The sequence below is a fragment of the Enhydra lutris genome, unplaced genomic scaffold, assembly GCF_002288905.1.
Source record: "Enhydra lutris kenyoni isolate GAN:26980312 unplaced genomic scaffold, ASM228890v2 scaffoldscaffold22, whole genome shotgun sequence".
Taxonomy (NCBI): Eukaryota; Metazoa; Chordata; class Mammalia; order Carnivora; family Mustelidae; genus Enhydra; species Enhydra lutris.
In genome coordinates this window covers 8,752,936-8,775,297 of record NW_019154106.1, presented here as the reverse complement: position 1 = coordinate 8,775,297, position 22,362 = coordinate 8,752,936, and the positions used below count along the sequence as shown (strand labels likewise).

At 55.6% G+C, this 22,362-nt stretch overlaps 2 protein-coding genes across 2 annotated transcripts; one reads left to right on the top strand and one right to left on the bottom strand.

Moving 5' to 3' along the window:
* The first annotated feature begins 286 nt into the window (after positions 1-286).
* LOC111149601 (solute carrier family 3 member 2) lies at positions 287-6,600 on the top strand. The gene is made up of 9 exons (XM_022506743.1): positions 287-876; positions 1,215-1,388; positions 2,050-2,144; positions 4,136-4,204; positions 4,309-4,367; positions 4,528-4,708; positions 4,833-4,976; positions 5,887-5,970; positions 6,084-6,600. Exons 1-9 carry the CDS (start codon positions 444-446, stop codon positions 6,447-6,449), a joined length of 1,605 nt encoding a protein of 534 aa, XP_022362451.1. The 5' UTR covers positions 287-443; the 3' UTR covers positions 6,450-6,600.
* A 14,137-nt stretch (positions 6,601-20,737) lies between these two features.
* LOC111150081 (cholinergic receptor muscarinic 1) lies at positions 20,738-22,120 on the bottom strand. Its single transcript, XM_022507422.1, has one exon. The coding sequence runs from the start codon at positions 22,118-22,120 to the stop codon at positions 20,738-20,740; it is 1,383 nt and encodes a 460-aa protein (XP_022363130.1).
* Between the last annotated feature and the right edge of the window lie 242 nt (positions 22,121-22,362).

Genomic DNA, 22,362 nt, shown 5'->3' with positions numbered 1-22,362 from the left:
GCGCCCGCGGCCAGGGGCAGACGGAGGACCGCGTCCGGGCGCGCACCCGCCTTCGGAGTGGGCGGAGAAGGGCCGCCCCCCCCCGCGGCTCTGGACCGCCCCTCCAGGTCCCCTTCGCGGAGCCGGACAAATCAGACTCCCCCACCGAAAGGCGGCTCCGGGCTCAGCTCTCTGGGCGTCCGTCTGGAAGGAAACGTAGGGGCCCAGAAAGAGCGATCCGGGCCGTTCCTCTTTAAGGGGCGGGCGGGGGCGGGGCTCCCCGGCCTCTTTCCGGAGGCTGCGCTAGTCCCCGGGCAGACGCGGACGCAGTAGCCGAAGCTTGCGCGGGGCTCCCTGGTACCCAGAGCCGGGGCCGAGGCCGTGGTGAGGCCGGGAAGGTAGGGACAGGAGTCCAGCCACCACTTGACCGCAGGCTGCATCGCGTCGCCGGTTCCGCGGGCACCATGAGCCAGGACACAGAGGTGGACCTGAAGGAGGTGGAGCTGAACGAGCTGGAGCCCGAGAAGCAGCCGATGAACGCGCCGTCCGAGGCGGCCATGGCCGCGGTCGTGGCGGGCGGCGCGGAGAAGAACGGTCTGGTGAAGATCAAGGTGGCCGACGACGAGGCGGAGGCGGCGGCCGCGGCCAAGTTCACCGGCCTGTCCAAAGAGGAGCTGCTGAAGGTGGCGGGCAGCCCCGGTTGGGTGCGCACCCGCTGGGCGCTGCTGGTGCTCTTCTGGCTCGGCTGGCTCGGCATGCTCGCCGGCGCCGTGGTCATCATCGTGCAGGCCCCGCGCTGTCGCGAGCTGCCGGCGCAGAGCTGGTGGCACAAGGGCGCCCTCTACCGCATCGGTGACCTTCAGGCCTTCCAGGGCCCCGAGGGGGGCGACCTCGCCGGTGAGCTCCGTGCGCGGCCGGTTAAACCCGGAGTCCTGACCCCGTCCCCGCCCCGGAGTCGTCCCGCACCCTCCTTCCTCTCTTGGAGGAAAGCCGCCCCCACTCCCTCTGGCGCGGGGTGGGGGTACCTGACTCAGCGTCTTCCCTTCCCCTGCGGCTCCGGAAGCCGGGCGCTGACGTTTCTCAAGTAATGTGCCGGGCATCTTACATCAGCACCCCTGGGTCTCGTGATCGAAGCTCACCCCCGACCCCACACTGAGTTCCTGGGAGAGGGGAGAATAGGGCGGATCAGGGGCCTCCCGGAGGGGCTTCACCTTAACCCTGCTTCCCGGTTTCAGGCCTGAAGGAACGTCTCGATTACCTGAGCACCCTGAAGGTGAAGGGCTTTGTGCTGGGCCCAATTCACAAGAACCAGAAGGATGACCTCGCGGGGACCAACTTGGAACAGATCGACCCCACTTTTGGCTCCAAGGAAGATTTTGACAGTCTCTTGCAGTCGGCCAAGAAAAAGAGTGGGTGTCCTGGAGTTGCCTGGGAAGCAGCTGAGAAGGGCTTGGCCTTCTGGCCATAGGAAGGACAGGATAGGATTTTTGTTGGGTTCGCTGCTGACTGGGTCTGAGTTTTCCTAAGGCAGGTACTGGGGAGGTTTCTTCGGCTTCAGCCTAAAATGAATTTGTCACGTGGTTCGGAGACGTAATTGTTTTGTGTCCAGCCGTTTTACTTCTTGGCTTCAGTGCCCTTGTTTGCAAAATGTAGGTTTTTCCTGATTCACTGGTTTATTTTTATTTTATTTTTAAGTAGGCTCCATTGCCCAGTGTGGGACTTGAGCTCATGACCCTGAGATCAAGATTCACATGCTTTACTGACTGAGCCAGCCAGGTGCCTGTAATTCAGTGGCTTTTAAACTTTCAGAGGAGAGGATCCTTTTGAGAAAAATAGCCACATGAAATCAAAAGGTACACGTTGGGGGTGGGGAGCCCAGGGTCCCATAACTCAGCCTTCTCCGCTACACTGTGTGCCTGCTGCCCTGGAAGATCTTAAGCTGGGTTCAGATCTAAGCATATGTGCCACATGATACATACAGAATAGTCTGCTGGTTTGTGTTTGGTGATTTCTAACTTTTCCCTCGCCCCAGAGTCCTTCTCATGACTGCGGTTTTCTCCATTGTTCCAGGCATCCGGGTCATTCTGGACCTCACTCCCAACTACAGGGGCCAGAACTCGTGGTTCCTCCCCACAGAGATTAACTCTGTGGCCGCCAAGATGAAGGTGAGTGTGTTGATGCTGCTGGCAGGGGCAAGCTGGATGTGGGGGCTGTGTTGAGCCTCCTGGCAAGCCCTGTGAACGGAACCTGGCTCCAGCCGAGGGGCCCCTGGGTCCTTGGAGCCAAACTGGCGCACTCTTCCCGCAGGCAGGATGGGAGGCCAACAGCGCACCGCCCCCCCCCCCCCCCCGCCGTTTTGCTTGTTCCTTTTCTGGCCAGTGATTTTTCTTGTTTCCTTGACTCTGATGGTAACAGTGCCAGGAAAGGAATTTCTCAGATGTCAATCTGGGTTTGATTTTTCTTCCTTTTGGGAGAGGAAGCCCTTTCTCTGTGGGACTCCTGTTCTGTCTGGTTTCCCAGCTCTTGTTTGATGTGTTTTGGAGCAGAGCCCAGACTGAGCTTGTACGTGTCTGGGTCTGTGCCACGTGTTCTGTATGTGTTCTGAATTTCTCTGTGACCACGCAGGGACCCTATCATCTCTTGTCTGTAAATGGAGAAGCTAAGGTTCAGAGGGGCTTGCTGTGTTTAGGATTGGAGGTCCTAGGTAGTCTCATTTCTGTGATCTGCCTTCCCTGAGTGAAGGTATAGGTGCAAATACTACCCAGCAGGCTGGAAATGGGACTTTGTCATCTGAGCTCCTGGTGCCTGAGCTCCTGGTGCACTGACCAGGTCAGCAGGGGTGGAGTAAAAATGGACCAGACTCTGACCCTTTGTTGGCCCCTGTGATTCTGAGTTAGAATTCTTTACTCCCAGCATTTCCATAGGACCCTTGGTCATCCAGTTCAGCGCTTGCTAATTGCTGGAAGACCCTTCAAGAGTTATTGATGGAGGGGAGGGCGCGGGTGCGCCTGGCTGGCTCAGTCAGGAGCGACTCTTGATCTCAGGGTGACTCTTGATCTCAGGGTCGTGAATTTGAGCCCCACGTCGGTGATAGAGTTTACTTAAAAAAAAAAAATCTCTTAAAAGTTATTAATGAAGGAATGTTTCTAGATGGTAGATGGTGTGGCGTGAGGTGTGGTAGCTTCAGATGAAAATGGAGGCAGGAAAAACGAAAATGAAAATGGAGGTGAGAAGAGAGAGCACAGGGCCGGGGGCTGTGGAGCTGGGGGCCCCATGTTCTACATTCACCTGTTGCCTGGAATTCAGGCCTGGGCCTGTGCTGCAGAGCTGACTCCACTTTTCAGATCTTCAGCTAGACTGCCCCAGGGCTGTGCTTTGAATTACACTCTTTCATCCTTGGCCTTGCTCTGACCTGCTCTCTTCCTTCTACCCTTCCCAGGCCTCAGGACACTGGGAGAGGAGTAAGGACACTCCTGAGATCTTGGCTAGCATTTTGGGTCCCGTGTCCTCTGCTCTCTGACTGTGGTCTTGGGCATGCTTCCTTGCTGCTCTGGGAGTGTTGCCTCATTTCTGACATGAGCATATAAGCATTCCACACATTCTGAGGGTTAAATGAAGTTACATTTATGAATGTACTTTTTCTCTTGGGCTTTTTCCTATAGGTGTCCAAAGGTGAACCTGTGCGATTTGCCCTGGGGAGGAACAGAGAAGTGAAATGCCGCAGCGTTAAGAATCAGTGATAGTTCAGAAGTGGGTGGGGTGGGGGTTAGGGACGAAGGCTAATAAACCTTTATGATAGAGGTAGTTAAGTGAGGCTGGTCAAGGCAAGTGACTCTCCCAAGGTCAAGGGGAAGTGCATCCTGGACAGGGTCTGACATGGGGTGGAATTTTTTTTTTTTTAAAGATTTTGTTTATTTATTTGACAGACAGAGATCACAAATAGAGAGGCAGGCAGAGAGAGAGGGGTAAACAGGCTCCCCGCTGACCAGAGAGCCCGATGTGGGGCTCTATCCCAGGGCTCTGAGATCATGACCTGAGCCCACAGCAGAGGTTTTAACCCACTGAGCCACCCAGGCGCCCCACATGGGGTGGATTTTGTAAGCCTTTGTCAGAGTATCAATACCTTTTCCCTGTTCTTTTGCCCCCTTCCCTGTAGGATGCTCTGAGTTTTTGGCTGCGGGCCGGTGTGGATGGGTTCCAGGTTCGGAACGTGGAGAGTCTGGAGGTGAGTCCCTTTGCATGTAAGAGGCAGAGCCTGGGTGAGAGCAGAGGGACTCTCCAGGGCTTGGTAGCATTCCCTGGTCCTTGACTTGGCTTTTTCTCCTCCAGGATGCGCCTTTGTTCTTGGCCGAGTGGCAAAACATGACCAAGAGCTTCAGTGAAGATAGGTGAGTGTCAGACTTCCCCCACCAGCTCTGCTGCATTCTGAGATGCTCCCGTTGAGGGCTAGGCCCCAGGGACGGGGAATTCCCAGTCCAAAGAACCTTCTCCACCTTCATTCTTTTCTTGCTCTTTACCAACCTGGGCCCCCACCCCTGCTCTGTGCAGGCTGCTGATTGCCGGGACCGAGTCCTCTGACCTTCGGCAGATCCTGAGCCTGCTCGGGTCCACCAAGGACCTGTTGTTGACCAGCTCATACCTGTCAAGCTCTGGTTCCACTGGGGAGCGCATGAAATTCCTGGTCACCCAGTATCTGAACGCCACTGAGGATCGCTGGTGCAGCTGGAGCGTGAGTACCATGGCGTGGGGGAGGGGTGCCGGCGGGGGGTGGGGGGCCTCCGGGAGGCAGGGGTGTTGGCAGATGGAGGCAGAGGCGGGCTTTGGGGTTCACCTCCGTGCGTCCATTCCCGCAGCTGTCTCAGACGGGATTCCTGGCTTCCCTCGTGCCGGCTCACCTCCGCCGTCTCTACCAGCTGCTGCTGTTCACGCTGCCCGGCACCCCGGTTTTCAACTACGGAGATGAGATTGGCCTGGAGGCAGCTGCCCTTCCTGGCCAGGTACGGCTTGCCGCCTCCCCCTGCACGCTGTGGGGAGGTTGTGTGGGTGGCAGCAGGCAGACGGGAGCCTTGTCCGGAACCGCGTCTGATCCCCGGTTAGCCCCCTGATCGGTCGCCGTGCGGCCTCGGCAAGTCATTTCCCTGCCGCCGCCTTGATCATCTCTTCTGGGATATTGTGCTTCTTGTAGGGATTCAGTGAGAGCCTATTTTAAGATGCGGTGGCTGAGCTGACCCCCGCTGGGTATTCGGTATGGGAGCCAGCCCTCGCCTGTCCGTTCGTTCGTTCATTAGTTCTGGCGTTCAGGGGACTCTGCCCTCCAGCAACTCCTGATTCAGGGGAGGGCCCAGAGGAGTCCGAGAAATGAACGGCAGCCCTCGCTGTGGTCGGGGTAAGGGCACGAAAGCACTGGCTTACCTTAGCCATAGGCTTGGAGGTCAGCACCCCTGCTGATGTGCATGGAGCTGCTGTCTAGTTACTCCGCAGTTTTCAGGGGTCACTGCTCTGTGCCACCCGCAGAGGATACAGCAGTGCACAGGAGAGCTGCAGGTGGTGAAGTTAGATAATAAAACAGAATGAAGGTGCCCAGTGCTGTTCAGTGCTGTGCGAAAGAGAGCAGGGCTGGGGGCCTAAAGGACAGGGACGGGGGACGTTTTCCGTCGAGGGGCCACAGAAGATCCGGTGGGGCAGCGGAGCAGAGGCCGGAGGGCTGTGAGGGAGCTGGCTGTGGCCGTCTGGGAGAAGAGCCCTCCAAGGGTAGGGCCCCGTGTGGGCAGCGACCCGAGGCAGGAGCCTGCCTTGCTTGTCCAGTAGAAGTCAGGCCACAGTCGGGGACTGTGTGGGACTAGGAGAGGGACGAGAAGAGAGAGCAGGCCCAGGCCTTTTCCAAGTCCTGTTTTCTCTGCTTCTCAGCCTGCGAAGGCTCCGTTCATGCTCTGGGATGAATCCAGCTTCCCCAACACCTCAGGATCCGGAAGTACCAACATGAGTGTACAGGTAAGGGTTTTGGGTGGGCCAGGCCTGCTCAGCAGAGGGCGGGCAGGTGGCTACTAGAAGCTTGCGCCCAGGGGCATCCTTCATCTTTTCCTCCTCTCCGCGGTCCTTTGCAGAGCCAGAGTGAAGACCACGGTTCCCTCCTCTCCCTGTTCCGGAGGCTGAGCGACCAGCGGGGCAAGGAGCGCTCTCTGCTGCACGGAGACTTCCACATGCTCTTCTCCCCCGAGCCCGACCTCTTCGCCTACATCCGCCACTGGGACCAGAATGAGCGCTTCCTGGTGGTGCTCAACTTCGGGGGTGTGGGCCACACTGCCATGTTGGGGGCCTCTGGTGTGCCGGCCAGCGCCAGCCTGCCGGCCAGTGTCGACCTACTGCTCAGCACCGATGTGGGCCGTGAGGAGGGTGGGTCTCTGGAGTTGGAGCACCTGAACCTGAAGCCGTATGAAGGGCTGTTGCTCCGCTTCCCTTATGTGGCCTGACAGGACACCCCTCCCCTCCCTTCCCATCCCCTCCCCTCTCTGGGCCCTTCAGATCCTGGTTTCTTTTCGTTTTTTTTTTACTGTCACAGATTACAGATGAAACCCCAGATTAAGGTGTGTTCCGGCTTCAAATAAAAGCCACTCCCACCTAGTGAGGTCTTGTCCTCTCTCTACTTCTCTGTCAGGGCAGGGGCACCCCTCCCTGCTCCCCCTCCTTCCTTTCCTTCTGCCCCCATCCCCCCAGACCTGCCCATCGTGATCAGAGCCAGAGAGTTTCAGAGCCAGAGAGTTTCGTGCATCTGCTCTAGCTCCGGGAGGGAGGGGCCTTTCAAGCTCACAACAACATGGGGTCCGGGCTAGGACTAGCATCTGGGCCGGGGGCCTCTCCTGGAGGTCTTGGGTTCTTAGCGATTTTTTCCCTTCTCCTCCTCAGTAATGGTCTCCACCCAAGTGTGGTCAGGTTTCCTTGTTTTTGCAGACTTGGCCTTTCAGGGAGGAAGAGGGAGAGCAGGGGGGCTTGTTTGCCAAGAGGTACCTCTAAAGGATTCTAGAGGACATTCGTTCAACAGGACTCGCCTGTGTCCTTAGCACATTACAGTTGTTTCCAGTGCTGGGGTTCCAGGAGGGACCAAAGTACAAAATCCCTTTCTCCTTGGGGCTTATAGTTTAGTGAGGAGATGGAGGAGAAAGGTGAGTGCCATTTAGAGGGCCACGGATGTAGTGATGGGGAAAGAGTAATAGGGAAGGGAGGGCGGGGCCTGGGGTGGAGGGAGTTTCGGGAGGGGCTGGAGGCGTCCTCTCCTGGGAGGTGATGTTCAAATGGAAGGAGGGGGTTCCTTTGCCAGATACCTGGGGAAGGGGGCTCCCTGGGGCCCTCGGGCAGGGGTATGCCTTACTCAAGGATCGGGGTATGGGGTCTTATTGGCAGGGGTGAGGCAGATCATGAAGGTCCCAGTAAGGCGGTCACAAAGAATTTGGCCGGCAGCACAGTCTGAGGACACAGTCCCACATGACTGCCCTTACTTCAAACACCAGCTGCAAGTCCCAGGCCTCAAACCATCCTCAGTGGATAATTTGCTAGAATGACTTACAGAACTCAGGAAAGCCCCAAGATGATGGTGTTTTAATAGCGGAAGGATGCATGTGCCACCAGAGGATGGGGTGTATAGGGGGGGAGTCTGGGGGGCTCCAGGTGTGAAGCTCCCAGTGGGTTGTCCTCTCCCAGTGGAACACTGGACCCTGGTTTATGATGCCCAGTGTGGCCCAGCAGGGAAGCTCCCCTGAGCCTTGGTGTCCAGGGTTCTCCTTGGTTCCCACATGGTCAACCTCGAGTCTCCACTTCTTCCCAGAGGTTGTGTGTCCCAGAGCACTTCTTGTAAGTCACATTGTTAGACTGACAGATGTCTGAGGGCTCCAGGTAAACACTCCTGTCAGGACATTTCAGGAGCTTAGATGTTGGCTAAGCTGAACTGCGCTCCACACACGGTCTGAGGGAGTGGGATGGGAGTTGGAGGGTTCCGAGCGAGTATGGTCCGGCTTTGATTTTCGAGGACTCACGGGCCGTACCGCTAGCTGGGAGGCTAGGTCGGGTGTGGTTAGGGCTGCAGTTTACTAGGCTTACCGGGGTAGCAGTAGTGGACGAGCTACGTGCACGGACTTTGCAGGTAGGTCCATGGGATTTTCTGTAGGATCTTTTCTCTGGCAGTCTTGATCCTTAGGTTGGCCTCACAACCCTGGGGGTTAAGTTGGGCCCTCCCAGCTTTCTTAGGGAAAAGAACAGTTGATTCCTACAGGATGGAACTGGACCTCTAAGGGGGTCCTAGTTCAGGGGACAGGTCGAGAGACTCGATGCTCCAGTTAAGGCCTGGTCCACGTTTGCTCACTTTGGTCTCCCTCACCCTGCACCTGGGCCAAGGCTGCAACGGCAGGCACTCAGGTGCCAAGGTCACAGTTCCCGTGAAGACGCCCTTGGCAGCCAGCCAGCTGGGCCTTGGCTCTTTCTGCCTTCCTCATCTCTTCTGCCTCCTACTTCTTACTGCCTCTGGGTTCTGGCCCTTGTCTGGTCTGGGCCTCTCCTCCCTGAGGCTCCGCTCCCAGGAGGCTGACTCCAGCCCTCCCTGTTTCTCTCTCGCTCTGCCCTGGCCTCCCCTCTGGCCCGGGTGGTATCATGGTATCACTTAAACATGGAGCCTCATCCTGATTTCATGCTTTGCATGTAATTTGTAGACTCATTTTTTCAAAAAGCCCTTTCCCAGTTCACAATGGGGTACTGAGTAGCCTAGGGGGGCCCTGGATATAGAAAAGTCAGGATGATTTTAAGGTTTTGGCCGAGTAGTGGGGAGACTGCTAGAGGAACAGGTTTAGTTTTTACAAAGATCATAAAATACACCACGTGAACTGCTTGAAGGTGTGCTGTTCAGTGACATTAAGTATATTCACACTGGCCCGACCAACGCCACCATCCACCTCCAGAACGTCATCATGTCGACCTAATGTACCCATTAAACAGAACTCCGTCCCTCTGTATTTAAAATTTTTTTAAAAAAGATTTTATTTATTGGAGCACAAGCAGGGGGAAAAGCAGGGGGAGAGGGAGAAGCAGACTCCCTGCTGAGCAGGGAGCCCCATATGGGTCTTGATCCCAGGACTCTGAGATCATGACCTGAGCCACCCAGGCACCCCCACCCCCACCGCTGGCCCATATTCATTTTTATTTTTATTTTATTTTATTATTTTTAAAAGATTTAATTTATTTGACAGATCATAAGTAGGCAGAGAGGTAGGCAGGGGTGGGGGGAAAGCATGCTCCCCGCTGAGCAGAGAGCCCGATGTGGGGCTCCATCCCAGGACCCTGAGATCACGACCTGAGCTGAAGGCAGAGCCTCAACCCACTGAGCCACCCAGGTGCCCCCATATTCATTTTTAAAATAGAAAATGAAGAAACCAAACATTAAAGAAAGACAAAGGAACTCCCAAAGATACTGGGGGACATCCTGGTCATGGTCAGACCTTTGTGCCATGGGGAACAGATGAGGAGATCAACGAGAGGGGCTCTGAGTCTGCAAGACCCATGCCACGGGGGGCCTCACATTCACTGCTGTGTCAAAGGAGGAAGGGAGTGAGAGGCAGATGTAGACAGAAGCCGTCTCAGCCCCCCAACTACCCTGTGAGGGAGGAATTCTCACCCTTCCCCCCATTATCATAGTCGAAGCAGGTGGCCAGGATGCAGAGTCCTCTGGAAAAATCTTACATTCACTGTCCAGTGAATTGGAATCTCCAAGGGGGTGAGCCTGGGAGTTAATTTTTTTTAAAAGATTTTATTTATTTATTTATTTGACAGAGATCGCAAGTAGGCAGAAAGGCAAGCAGAGAGAGAGTGAGAGGAAGGGAAGCAGGCTCTCTAGTGAGCAGAGAGCCTGATGTGGGGCTCCATCCCAGGACCCTGGGATCATGACCTGAGCCGAAGGCAGAGGCTTTAACCCACTGAGCCATCCAGGCGCCCCGTGGGAGTTAATTTTTAACCCGCTTTCTCAAATGATTCCCACAGCACTTTGGGAATCACTAGATCAATGTTTTGCAAACTTGCTGAATTATATCTGAGGAGCAAAGAGGAGGGCAAAGAAGTCCCAGTTTTTCTCCTGAATGTCCTATTTCAGCAGAATCTGGGACAGGACACCAGAATCTTTGCAAGAAGCTGAGATAAGAACAAGAAAGAACACGGCTGTCATTGGTAGGGAGCGACATCGTCAGGTTTGAGTTGCAGGAAGCTCACTCCGGCTCTGGTGTTGGGGAAGAGGAGGAAGGTGGCCAGGAGCCCTCTAAGAGGCTGCTGGAACCAGCCGGGGAAGATGCAGAAGTGAAGGAGGCAGAGGCTGTGGGGTTGGAGAGGAGGGGATGGTTTGGAGAGATGTTTCAAGAGAAGAAGCTCCCGGATTTCCTGAGTGCCTAGGAGAGATGGACTTGACGTGAAGGAAGAAGGGAGCTGTGCGGTGATGCTGAGTTTCTGGCTCCGGTGGTTAGGAAGCAGGCTGGGGTTCTCAAGCTGGGTGGGGGAGGCAGGAAGAGAAGCAGCTGTAGGCGGGAAGGGGACCAGCTCCACGTAGATGTGCTGGATGTAGGTGCCCTTGGACTTGCAGGTGGAGGCTTCTGGCAGGGGAGGGTCTGCAACTCAGCAGAGGGGTAGAGGTGGGGTTCATACCGTGAGTGTGAAGGGCGCCCTGGGGAGCATGGAGGGGTGAAAAGGGTGGAAGGGAGAGGTTGGAGCCCTGAGGCCTGGCACCGTTTACAGGACAGACATGGAAGAGGGACCCAGGAAGAGAACAGAGCCCTGGGGGCATGTGGGTGGGAAGGCTGGACGAAGAGACCAGGCTGGTGTCAGCTAGAGCAGAGCTGTCCCAGGTGGTCTTCAGTTTGGTGACGTCATTGGTGGTCTTCTGGCAGCCCCTTCCAGACCGTTTCCAGGGGACGATGGGGAAATGGAGTTTTCTAATTCTAAGGGTAGGAGGGATTTGTACAAGTTTCTAGATAGTCTCAGTGGGTGTTCCTGATTTTCTTCAGCAGCAGAAGAATTTATTGAAAGGCCATTAGGAACTGCCAGGAGGAGGGAGGACCAGACTTGGAAAATGGGCAGGAAGCAAATGCCAAGCAGCAGGAAGGACAATTGTCTTTTAACTGGAACAGCCTGGGAGGCTGCCACCAGGGAACACACTGCCAGTGTGTGTGTGGTTGGGCACAAAGCCGTGGGCTGTGGGGACGGGGTATGGGGGACACTGAAATTCAGACCCCAGGTCCCATGCCTGCCCAGAGGGGCACCCTTTCCCAGTTCACACTGGGGTTCTGGTTAACCTATGGTTAACCTAGGGGGAGCCCTGGATATAGAAGGGGTCAGGATGATTATAGGTTTTGGCCAGAGCAGGTAGAAGACAGGACGTACCTTTACTGAGGTGGGGAAGACTGCTGGAGGAACAGACTTAAAAGGAGAAATGAGCAGTTTGGCCTTGCTGCCTCTGAGATTGGACAGACACCTGGGTGGAAACGTCAGGATGTTAGCAGGGCATACCGCCCCCGCATTAGCGCAGTGACCTGGGCTAGAGATTCGAACCTGGGAGTCGTGGGTACAACTGGCATGGAGAGCCGCAGAATGGCAGGAGGAGACCAGGAGGGTATAGGTAGAGAGGGCAGAGAAGAGGAGTAAGGGGCCAGAGCAGGTGAGAGGCCAGCAACAGACACCGAGAGCAAGGGGCAGTGAGGTGGATGGGAGGGGGTGCCCTGGAGACCAGGCATTGGGGAAACATTGGGTCCCATGCTGCTGGGGGGCCCAGTGGGAGCACAGTGTCTAGGCTGTTATGTTTATCAGCATGGAGGCCTTTGGTGACCTTGACGAGAGCAGTTTTGGTGGAGGCTGCGGCAAAAGCCAACTGGAAGGGGCTCCGGAGGGTCCGAGGAGAGAATTCAGAGTCCGTGCCTGTAGACAGGGGAGCTATTAAGGAAGAGAGGGAAATGAGGGAGTAGCAGGTAGAAGAAGGGGCCAGAAGTCTTTGGTTTCTTAAAGATGGGAGCAGCGACAGTGCATTTGCTTAAGGTGAGAAGGGAAAATGCCAGAGGGAGGACACTGGAGGGGTGGATGCCTTTGCGGGTGGGAAAGGGGGCAGGATCTAGGGTGAGGTTGTGGGGGGAGGAGGGCCTGCGATATTGCACTGTCACACGCGAGGCACGCAGACGAGGACGGAGTGGCTGGGTAGACATGGTGGGAGTTTGTGGAATTCCACCCCCCAGGTTGCTTTTTATTTTCTTGGTGAAATAGGAAAAGAGGTCCTTGGCTGAGTGTGAGGACTGGGGCCTCCCCAGGGTGGGAGGTTTGAGGAGTGGGGACACATATGAATAAACATCCAGGATGGTCCCATTCACAGTGTCTGGAGGGAGACTGACAGCAAGTACCTCATCTCCGTGTTAGATGTGCAGAATCTCGGGGACACCCCAGACCTCGGCAGTTAGCACCTGAATTTGCACGTTGGATCCCAGGTGACCTGGGCGAGCTCCAGGTGGACAAGCCCTGATGTAGGAGAATGGGAAGGCCATGTAGATGGGCCGCCTGGCAGTGTAGACAATCATTTTCGGACCCGCCCTTGTTCCTCTTGGTGCTAATGGAATGTCAGCACTTGGCCTTAAAAATTCTAGCTCCCGGGGCACCTGGGTGGCTCGGTGGGTTTAGCATCTGCTTTCGGCTCAGGTCATGATCCCAGGGTCCTGGGATCGAGTCCCGCATCAGGTTCCTTGCTCAGCAGGGACCCTGCTTCTCCCTCTGCCTACTGCTCCCCCTGCTTGTGCTCTCTCTCTGACAAATAAATAAATAAAAATCTTAAAAAAATATTTTATTTATTTATCTGACACAGAGAGAGATCACAAGTAGGCAGAGAGGCAGGCAGAGAGAGAGGGGGAAGCAGGCTCCCTGCTGAGCAGACAGCCTGATGCGGGGCTCGATCCCAGGACCCTGAGATCATGATCCGAGCTGAAGGCAGAGGCTTAACCCACTGAGCCACCCAGGCGCCCCTAAATCAATAAAAATCTTAAAAAAAAAATTCCATGTCCGTCTAACTGGTGGAGATGAAAATAACCCTGGCGCAGCCTAAGGAGAAAAAATGTTCCCTTTTTTTCTGAAGCCACGGAAATGAAAGCAGCCTCTTTCCTGCAGCTGAAAACCATCCTTGCAAATGTTACTGCTTACAAGAGAATCTTGTCAAACAATCACATTTAAGAGGCGGTTGCTTTGTCCTGTGAAAGTAACCTTTAACTTTTACAGAGCTTGTGATTCTGATCGCTTGTCTTCCTTAATAATGGGTTGCCCTGGCAATAATATTTAAATTCACTTCTCTGTTTTCTCGAAGGTATAAATACCTGTGAGTTTCTTTGTTAAGGCAGAAGGGGAGCACGGGGCACCCCCCTCGGGTCCCACATGCAGGAGCTAATGGAATCCCGGTGATTGTGACTGCGAGGTCTCTACAACAGACTTTGAGAGTCTGGTCTCGTTCAAATGAACACCCAGGAGACAAGGGCACACCTTGTGGTGGTGGAGGGCAGGGGACGTGAGGAGAGGTCAAAGTTAAGGATACCTTTGGGGAGAAGTCCAGGAAGCTGACTGACTGAGGACGAGTACAAAGAGATGTGGATGGCACCATGGGGCCCACTGGCTGATGGTGTCAGTCTATGAAGGTGGCGGGACCTTTTCCCCAGCCATCCTTGGCTGTCCACGTGTAGGATCAGGGAAGCTGGATGGTGGGGTTCATCTGGGTAGTGCCTTTGCAGTGGAAACCCGGGGCCCGGAGGCCGTGGACAGTTGTGGCATGGATGAGAGATTGCCCGGTGCCGGCTTCTCAGGGGAGGAAGCTCGATGGCAGGGGAGGGGAGAAGCAGCGCCTCCCTCCAGGGCTAGTAGGGAGGTCTCTGGGGCTGAGGAGATCATGACATTGGCACTGCTAAGCCACGTGGGTCACCCAGCTGGGGTGAAGGGGAGGAGAGCAGGGGTTCAGAGGTCACTCGGGAATGGCCTCTTGGCTCTACCCCATCTAAACCTATTATCTCAGTTTCCTCATGTAGGAGATGATCTGAACTCTTTACTCACAAAACTTATGACACCAGATTGTGTGTGTGTGTGTGTGTGTGTGTGTGTGTGTGTTTTCTCACACCAGCCACTTCTCCTACAGTTAAATTCTGGCACTATCTACCAGGGTCCCTCTCAGATCCCACAGTTCTAAGGGCTCACTCCCCCAGACTGCCATCCTTTGAGGTGCCAGTCGTAAGTGTCAGGTTGTCCCTGGAAATTCTGACCAACGGGCTAACAATTCAAAGGGCTCCATGGGTTTCAGAATTCTCTAGGACGATGCACCCAACTCAGGAAAGTGCTTTCCTTATCATTAACAGTTTATTATAAAAGTTACAACTCAGGAACGGATACATAGAAGAGATGTAAGGGGCAAGGTTCAGGGGAGGGAAGGTGCACAGGGAACGTCCATGCCCTCTGGGCGTACCACCCTCCCAGCACCTTGATGCGTAAGCAGATCTGGAAGCTCTCTGTTCTCTGTCATTTAGGAGTTTTTATGGAGATGCCATCATGTAGGCATGACGGATCAAGTCCTCGGCCATTAGTGATTGGAAGGAAATCTCCAGCTCTTCTCCCTTCCCTGAGGTCATGGGTGGGACTGAAAGTTGCAAGCCTCTTTTTAGGGGTTGGGTCCTCTGGCAACCAGCCCTCCCACCCCCCTTGAGCTCTGTAGGGTCCCTCCACCCCAACAGTTGCATCATTGTCATAAACTCTGATCCTGGTTCCTGACACAGAGCTGCCAAATCCCTCGGAATTTCCTGGGTGATAGGAGTGCCTTTTTTTCTAATGTGATGACTCTTGTTAGGCTCCTGGATAGCTTCGAGAGGGGCCTTAGGAGCTTGGAACTTTGAGTGCCCATTTCAGCTTCCAGGGAGAAGAGAGGGGCTAGAGGTTGAGTTAATAATCACTTACACACTTACACACTTACAATAATCCATCACACTTACCTCCATAAAATCCCGGAAGTATGGGGCTCGAGGGGTCCCTAGTCAGTGAACACATTCTTGTGCTGGGAAGGGGGTGCACCCCACTTCCACGGGAACAGAAGGTCCTGACTCGGGACCCTCTGGACCTTGCTGTTCCTCTGTCCATTCTCCTTTATTGTCTCTATCATATAACCCGTAAATGTGTTTATCCGAGTTCCCTGAGCTAAGTATTGAACCGGAGGAGGGAGTTGTGGGAATTTCCAACTTGTAGCCAAATCAGACAGAAGTATGAGTCCCCTCACGACCCACTACTTGAGATTGGTGGGAATGAGGGGGAAGTCTCGTGGCCCTGAGCCCTTAGCCCCGTGGGATCTGATGTTAACTACAGGTAGATAGTGTCAGAATCAGTTGTTCGACACCTGGCTGATGTTGGAGAATTAGCTGATGTGGAAAAAAAAACCCAAACAAACTGCCATTTGGTGTCAGAAACTTTGTGAGTAGAGTGTAAAGAAAACAGAATTTTTAGTGGGGCAAGAAAATTCCAGACAGAGGAACTGGAAGGACTGAAAAGCATGAATGAGTGGGCTTGGGGCCTGTGTGAGGACCAGGGGAATTTTCGGGGCTGTCTAGGGTCCATGGGATGAGGGGGTCACAGAAGAGCCTGGATGGAAGGCTGTTGGAGGCTGACGACCTTGCATTTTTATCTCAAGCTATTGGCCAGTTGTTAGCAAAAGATTGGCAGCATCGGATCTATGTTTTGGCAAAATCCCCTTGGCTGAAGCATGGAGAATGAACGGGAATGGGGTCAATTAAGTCAGGGGTTGGCAAACTACGGCTGGTTGGCCTGGTTTTGTACCCATTGTAAGTTAAGAATGAGTTTTGCATTTTTAAATGGCCAGAAAAAAAAAATCAAAGGAAGAATAAGGTTTTGTGACACATGAATATTATATGCAATTCAAAGCTCAGTGGAATTTAAATAAAGTTTTATTGGAACACGGCCATGTTCATTCACTTAGGTATTGTTTATGGCTGCTTTTTCCTACAATGGCACAACCGAATAGTTGTGACAGCGACTATAATATGTAAGTAACTGCATATTATCCTTAATTTTGCCTCTTGGTCCACAGAACCTAAAATATTTACTATCTGGCCCTTTATAGAAAAGGTTTGTTAACCCCTGAATTAAGGGGTAGTTCAAGCATTTCAGGCACTCTTGCATTAGGGTGGTGATGGGCAGACAGGGAGCGCTGGACGAATTTAGGAACTGTTCAGGAGGTGGACTGACCAACTGGTACAGGGAGTTGAGAAGGAAAAGGAGTCCAAGATGACGCAGAGATTTCTGAATCGAGTGCTGCGTGGATGGTGGTGCTAGCCAGGCCAGGAACACCGGGAGGGGGAGTAGAACTGGGGGCGTACAGGGACCTGTAGGACCTGCGGGGAGAGTGACAGTAGTTTTCAGGCTTATTTTGTGTGATAGTCTGATTCCTGGAGTTACGCAGTTTGTGTGTGTTAAAGAAGCAAAGAACAAAGACATCACCTCAAAGTCTTTGGAGCTTGCGGCTGGTGTGGGACACCTGCCATTCCAAAGGCTTTTGTGCTGTAAAGGTAGGTGGTACCTGTCTAAATGTCCAGTTGGATCAGTGTCTGTTCTGTACAAGCAGAGCCTGGCTCCAAGGAATGAAACTGATGATTCCAAAAGCCTGGGGGAGGCACTGGGAGAACAAGGGGGGGGCTGTCCCTCCATGCCAAGCACCAACCCCCATCCATCTCTTACTTGTCTGGTGAAGCTAGCATACAGGAGAGAGGTCAGGCTTGCCCCAGCAGGTTTAGCCTAGTAGCCAAGTGAACTGGTCCTTCCGGGGCCTCGGGTTCCTGCCGAGATGTGGGGCAGTTGCTGAGGTGGCCAACGATCTACTTTATCTTTTGCCTTGGGGTCCTGGTCTCTGGGAAGAACCCCTGGCAGGTTTTAAGCGCCGATTCTCCGCAGGACAATTCCCTCGGTTGCCCGCAGATGGCGCTCAAGTGACACGGTGAGAACCGCGGGGTGGCGTGGACGACAAAGTCCTACCCGGTGCCCCTTCTCTAGGCCTGCTCCAACTTGGTAGGGGCAGGAGGTGGCATTCACAAAGCCACCTCATTCTTTCCTCACTTCCTGTTCACGTTGGAAACAGTCCTTGTTCCTAGGGCCAAGGAGGACACCTTCAGGGCAGGGTGGTGGGGGTGGGGGGGTGGTTTGGGATGTTTGGGGTGGACTGATGCCATATCCAGCCACCTTCTCCTGTCAGCCTCAAGCCATTTCCTCCATCTTCTGGCAGCTGGCTTTGAAGGACTCCTGCTACAGAGGCTTGCAGGACCCAGGCCGCATGTTTGGGATGCTGCCTTCGTGGACTGCAAGTTGTCCCCTACCCAGCCTTGCCCCCTGACACTCCTTTCTGCAAGACCCGCTTCTCCCCCCCACAACACCCCTTCCCAGGCCGGGGTGGGGGATGGGCCTCTGGACTCCATAAAGCCTCGGCTGGAGGTGTAGGGAAATGTGTGTGTCCGGAATAGCCTCGAACTCTGGTAACACTGGTCACTGCTCGCAGAGCCTGGGAGGGGCTTTCTTCCTAATCTCTCCAGCCCTCTTCCCTCTTCTGCCAGGAGCTCATTCCCCTTGAGGAGACTGAAAATAAGAGACTTGCCTAGGGTTGCCTGGTGGGGGCCATGGGCAAGGTAGGACTCGCGCTTGAGACAAGGGACAATTGTGAACCACTAGCCCCATTCCTGATGCGAACTCCTGACCTCCCTCTCCTGGCTTCTGGATTCCAGAGCTCCTCTCCTCCTAAGGCTCAGCTTCCTTGCTCTCTCTGCCACCAAGACTGCTTTTCCAGTGCCTTTGCCACAGGGCCGGGCGTTGAACCCTAAAGGGGGCTCAGGGCTACAAGGGAGCAGTGGTGAGGAATGGGCGCTCCCAGCGTCTAGAGGTGACATAGTGTGGGAAGCTTCCCTTTTGAAGGCTTCTGGGGTCCTGACTGCTGTGTGGGGGGGTGACCTTCTATGCCCTCTCTGTAAAAAGTTCAGCCCACCCAGGACCTCATTCCTTTAACCAGCGTTTCTCAAACTTTAGCCTGCATCAGCACACCCAGAGGGTTTGTTGAAGCACAGGCTGGGCTCGCTCGACCCCTAGAGTTTCTGGATCAGTACCTCTGGGGTGACCCCACTTAGAGATCTAACAAGTTCCTGAGTGATACTAATGCTACTGGTCAGGACAGCGGTGTCTTCAAGGATTAACTCAGGAGGGCTAGGTGGTCCAAACCCGGCACATTCTGGAGAAAGGTTTGGTCCTCGACTCGGGTCGGGTCGTGGGAGATCACCCCAGGCCCTTGGAATATCCCACCTGATAAGAGTGTCTTTGTTTACCTGGGGGCCGTGGGCCTCGTGGTATCAGATTAGCCTCTGGAGGGGCTGGACACTGAGTAACTAAGGCCAGCCAAGTGGATCAGCCAGGCTTACATGAGCAATTTCCAGTAGAAACATTGGACACCAAGGCTCAGGTAAGCTTTGTGGTTGGTAATCTTTCATGCATGTTGTCACACATGCAAGGCTTAAATGACTTCTTAAATGACACCATGACTCCTGCTGGGAGAGGACTACTGGAAGCTTGCACCTGGTCTCTTTTGGACTCTGCCTTAAGTGTTATTAGCGTTTGCTGATTTTTTTTTTTTTTCCCCTAAAGAGGGGGAGTCAGTGTACAGAGAGAGCAGGGGAAGGACAGAGAATCCTAAGCAGGCTTCATGTGCCCAGTGTGGAGCCCATCGCAGGGCTCCGTCCCACAACCCAGAGATCATGACCAGAGCACAAATCAAGAGTTGGATGCTTAACCGACTGAGCCACCCTGGCGCCTCTCCTTTGCTGATTTTAATTTATATCCTTTTACTGTAATAGATTTTAACCATGAGTGTAACAGCTCTGCTGAGTTATGTGTGTTTTTCTAGCAAATCATTGAACCTAAGTGTGCTCCTGAGGACCCCCAATGAGAACCACTACTCTATGCTGTGGGGCTGACCTCTGGAAGATTCCTTTGCTTTAAGCTTTAGAGCCCCCTCACCCATGAGATGCCTAGAACCTGGTCTGAGGGTCTCCTTTATGGAGTGCTTTGGCCTGGACCCCTAGTGTCCCCTCTCCCTAGTCCACGGGTCAGGAGGCTGTGAATTGCCTGGAAGACTGGGTGTTGCCTTGTGGGCTAACCCTGAATGGTCCTCCTGGGTCAGCGGGTCCTGGTCTCCCCATCTGTAAATGGGGCCTTGGAGCAGTTCTACTCTCTGTGGTTCTAGTAGGCCCCCAGAGCAGGCACACATGACAAAGCTGATAGAGAATATGCTGGGCTACGGGCAAGGGCAATGTATTTTACCTGGCCTCCCTACCGCCCATGAGCGCCCTACTCACCTGAGCCGGGGACCTTGGAGTGCTGGGGCCCACGGGTTTCAGGAGATCCAGACACTCAGTGCTGCTCCTCCCGGGACCTCCTGTTCCACAGTACTTGGGCCCTCTCTGGCCCATTCTGCCCTGGCCTAAGCCCAGGCCCACCATCCAACACAGGGAAGAAGGCCTCAGATTGCCCTCTGGGTATGTGGCTTTATTCACAGACTCAGCACTTGCTGAGAATAGAAGGAAAGAACATGGGGGGTGGGGCCAGGCTGGGTCCGGAGATAAGGGCGGCTGGGAGGCCATGCATGGGTTGGACTGGGAGCTCACAGGAGAGGACCCGTCGGCTGGGCCAGGCCTGTGTGGGGCAGGCTGGACGCAGGCAGCATGCGGGAGACCTGGCTAGGCCTGTGTGGAGCAGATCCATCCAGGTGGCGGCTGTGAGCCAGAGAGGGAGGGAGGGACCGAGGGTTTCTCTGGGGCAGAGGGTATGGGTGTGGGGCTGGACAGCAGGCACCCCTGCCCCTCATTCCCAGGGAAACGACAGAGTGGGACAGTCAGAACACCTGGAGCCTGGTCCTGCTTCTGGTGTGTGACGGCAGCCAAGCTGGTCTCTTCTGGTGACATTGTCCTGCTGATGCTTGGACTTGCTGTGGGGACACTCTGGGGACATCTGTAGGGAGGCTAGACAACCCTGGAGAGTGTGCCTAGGACCCAGTGTCGGCGCGGCAGGGGTGGGGTGGGGTGGAGTGGGGAGTGGGGGGGTGGGGGGGCTGTGCCCGGGGAGGGAGGGGATACCCAGTATCCAGCCAGGGGGTGCTGCCTTGGAGCCAAGCTTTCCTCTCAGTGGTTGGCATCAGCTCCTGCTGTTGGCCCGGGGCTGGGGGTGGGTGGGGGGTGGGGGTGTGGGGTGGGGGGGTACCATCTCCCACTGCCATCCCCATGGGGCCAGCCCCTGGGCCAGGGATGACTGAAATGTGAACCTATTTACTCCTGGCCGGGCCTGCTGGCTCCCCACAGATTTCCTGCCTGAAGGCAAACAAGGGATCTAAAAGCTTGGATCCTCCTCTCCCCTGCCTTCTTCCTGGTGACAGCCCATTCCCACCCAGCAGGGAACAGAAAAACCAGTTCCCCCGGTACAGGTTCGTTCCCTGCCTAGGAATAGCAACAGTTTGGAAAGCTGGCAGGGTCTGTCTGGGCCGTCCAGGAAGGTGACCTACGGCTCCCCCCTGCCCCCCCGCCGGAAGCCTGGTGAGGACAGAGCAGGGCCCTGGGTCTGAGGTCGCAGCCCCTGCCCGCTTCCTTCCTGCCCGGCTGTCCCAGGGCCTGGGGTGGCGGGCCTGGACGCCGGCTAGGGGCCCTCAGCACTGGCGGGAGGGGGTGCGGTGCACAGAGCCCGGGCGCTTGGGGATCTTGCGCCAGCGACGCTTGTCCCAGCGGCAGAGCAGCAGCAGGCGGAAGGTGTCCCGGAAGGCTTTGTTGCAGAGCGCATAGCACATGGGGTTGATGGTGCTGTTGACGTAGCACAGCCAGTAGCCCAGCTCCCACAGGGTCTCGGGAACACAGTTCTTGCAGAAGGTGGACACCAGCACCATGATGTTGTACGGCGTCCAGGTGACGATGAAGGCCAGCAGAATGGCGCTCAGGGTCCGAGCCGCCTTCTTCTCCTTGACCAGCGAGAAGGTCTTCCGCTTGGCCAGCTGCTCCTTCCCCCGGGGCTTCTGGCTCTTGCCCGCCCGCTCACGCCCCTTCCGGGTTGGCCTCTTGACCGTGTTGGGGGAGCTCCGGGGGGGCTGCTTGGCGGGGGCCTGGGCCTCGGGGTCCACCATGGGCATCTTGATCACCACCTCGGAGCCGGGCTCCTCCCCCTCGGAGGACGTGAGGGACTCCATGGAGCCTTCGTCCTCTTCCTCCTCTTCCTTCCAGCTGTAGGCCTGCAGCAGCCTGGGTGCCCGGCAGCAGCGGCAGCAGCGGCCCGGAGGGGTCTCCGGGGAGCCCTCCGTCCCCCGCTGGGACCGCTCAGAGCTGCTGCTGCTGCCGCCCCCCTTCCCGGGCGTCTCGGAGCCCTGCAGGGCCGCCAGCTCCCGGGCCCGGTTCTCCGTCTCCCGGTAGATGCGCCAGTAGAGCGTGCACATGACCGTGACCGGGAGATAGAAGGCGGCCATGGCTGTGCCAAAGGTGATGATGGGCTGCGAGAGGAACTGGATGTAGCACTGCCCGGCCAGGACCGTCCGCTCCCCTACCAGGTACTGCCAGAAGAGGATGGCCGGAGCCCACAGGATGAAGGAGACCAGCCAGGCCAGGCCGATCATCAGGGCCGCCCGGCGGGGTGTGCGCTTGGCTCGATAGCTCAGGGGCCGGGTCACGGAGAAGTAGCGGTCGAAGCTGATGAGCAGCAGGTTCATGACGGAGGCGTTGCTGGCCACGTAGTCCAGGGCCAGCCAGAGGTCGCAGGCCAGGGTGCCCAGAGCCCAGTGGCCCATGAGCAGGTACGTGGTATAGAGGTTCATGGAGAAGGTACCGATGATGAGGTCAGCACAGGCCAGGCTGAGCAGGAAGTAGTTGTTGACTGTCTTGAGCTCAGTGTTGACCTTGAAGGAGATGAGGACCAACAGGTTCCCTGTCACTGTGGCCAGGGACAGGAGGCCTGTGGTGATCCCAATAAAGGCCACTTGCCAGGGTCCTTTTCCTGGTGCCAGGACGGTGATGTTGGGGCTGACGGCGGGTGGGGCCGAGGTATTCATGGTGGTGGGCTGGGGTGGGGGGGGCAGCCCCTTCCTCTAGTCGCAGTACAGGGCTTCCTCAGGGGGAGGTCATCACCTGGAACAAGAGGACACGAGCTTTGGTTGGGTTGCTGCTCGTCTCTGATAGCTTGGGGCGGAAGGCGCTGGGGACACGGCCTCTGCCTTCTTGGACCCTCAGGTGAGACATCATCCCTTCTCACCCGTGGCCACTCTCAGTCATTCATAAGGCACTTTCCCAGCCG

Excerpts from the sequence above, each read along its gene's own strand:
- LOC111150081 (XM_022507422.1), bottom strand. The coding sequence starts at position 22,120 with ATGAATACCTCGGCCCCACCCGCCGTCAGCCCCAACATCACCGTCCTG.
- LOC111149601 (XM_022506743.1), top strand. The coding sequence starts at position 444 with ATGAGCCAGGACACAGAGGTGGACCTGAAGGAGGTGGAGCTGAACGAG. Across the intron at positions 4,368-4,527 it reads AAGAGCTTCAGTGAAGATAG|GCTGCTGATTGCCGGGACCG; the intron begins GTGAGTGTCAGA and ends TGCTCTGTGCAG. Across the intron at positions 4,977-5,886 it reads CAGCTGCCCTTCCTGGCCAG|CCTGCGAAGGCTCCGTTCAT; the intron begins GTACGGCTTGCC and ends TCTGCTTCTCAG.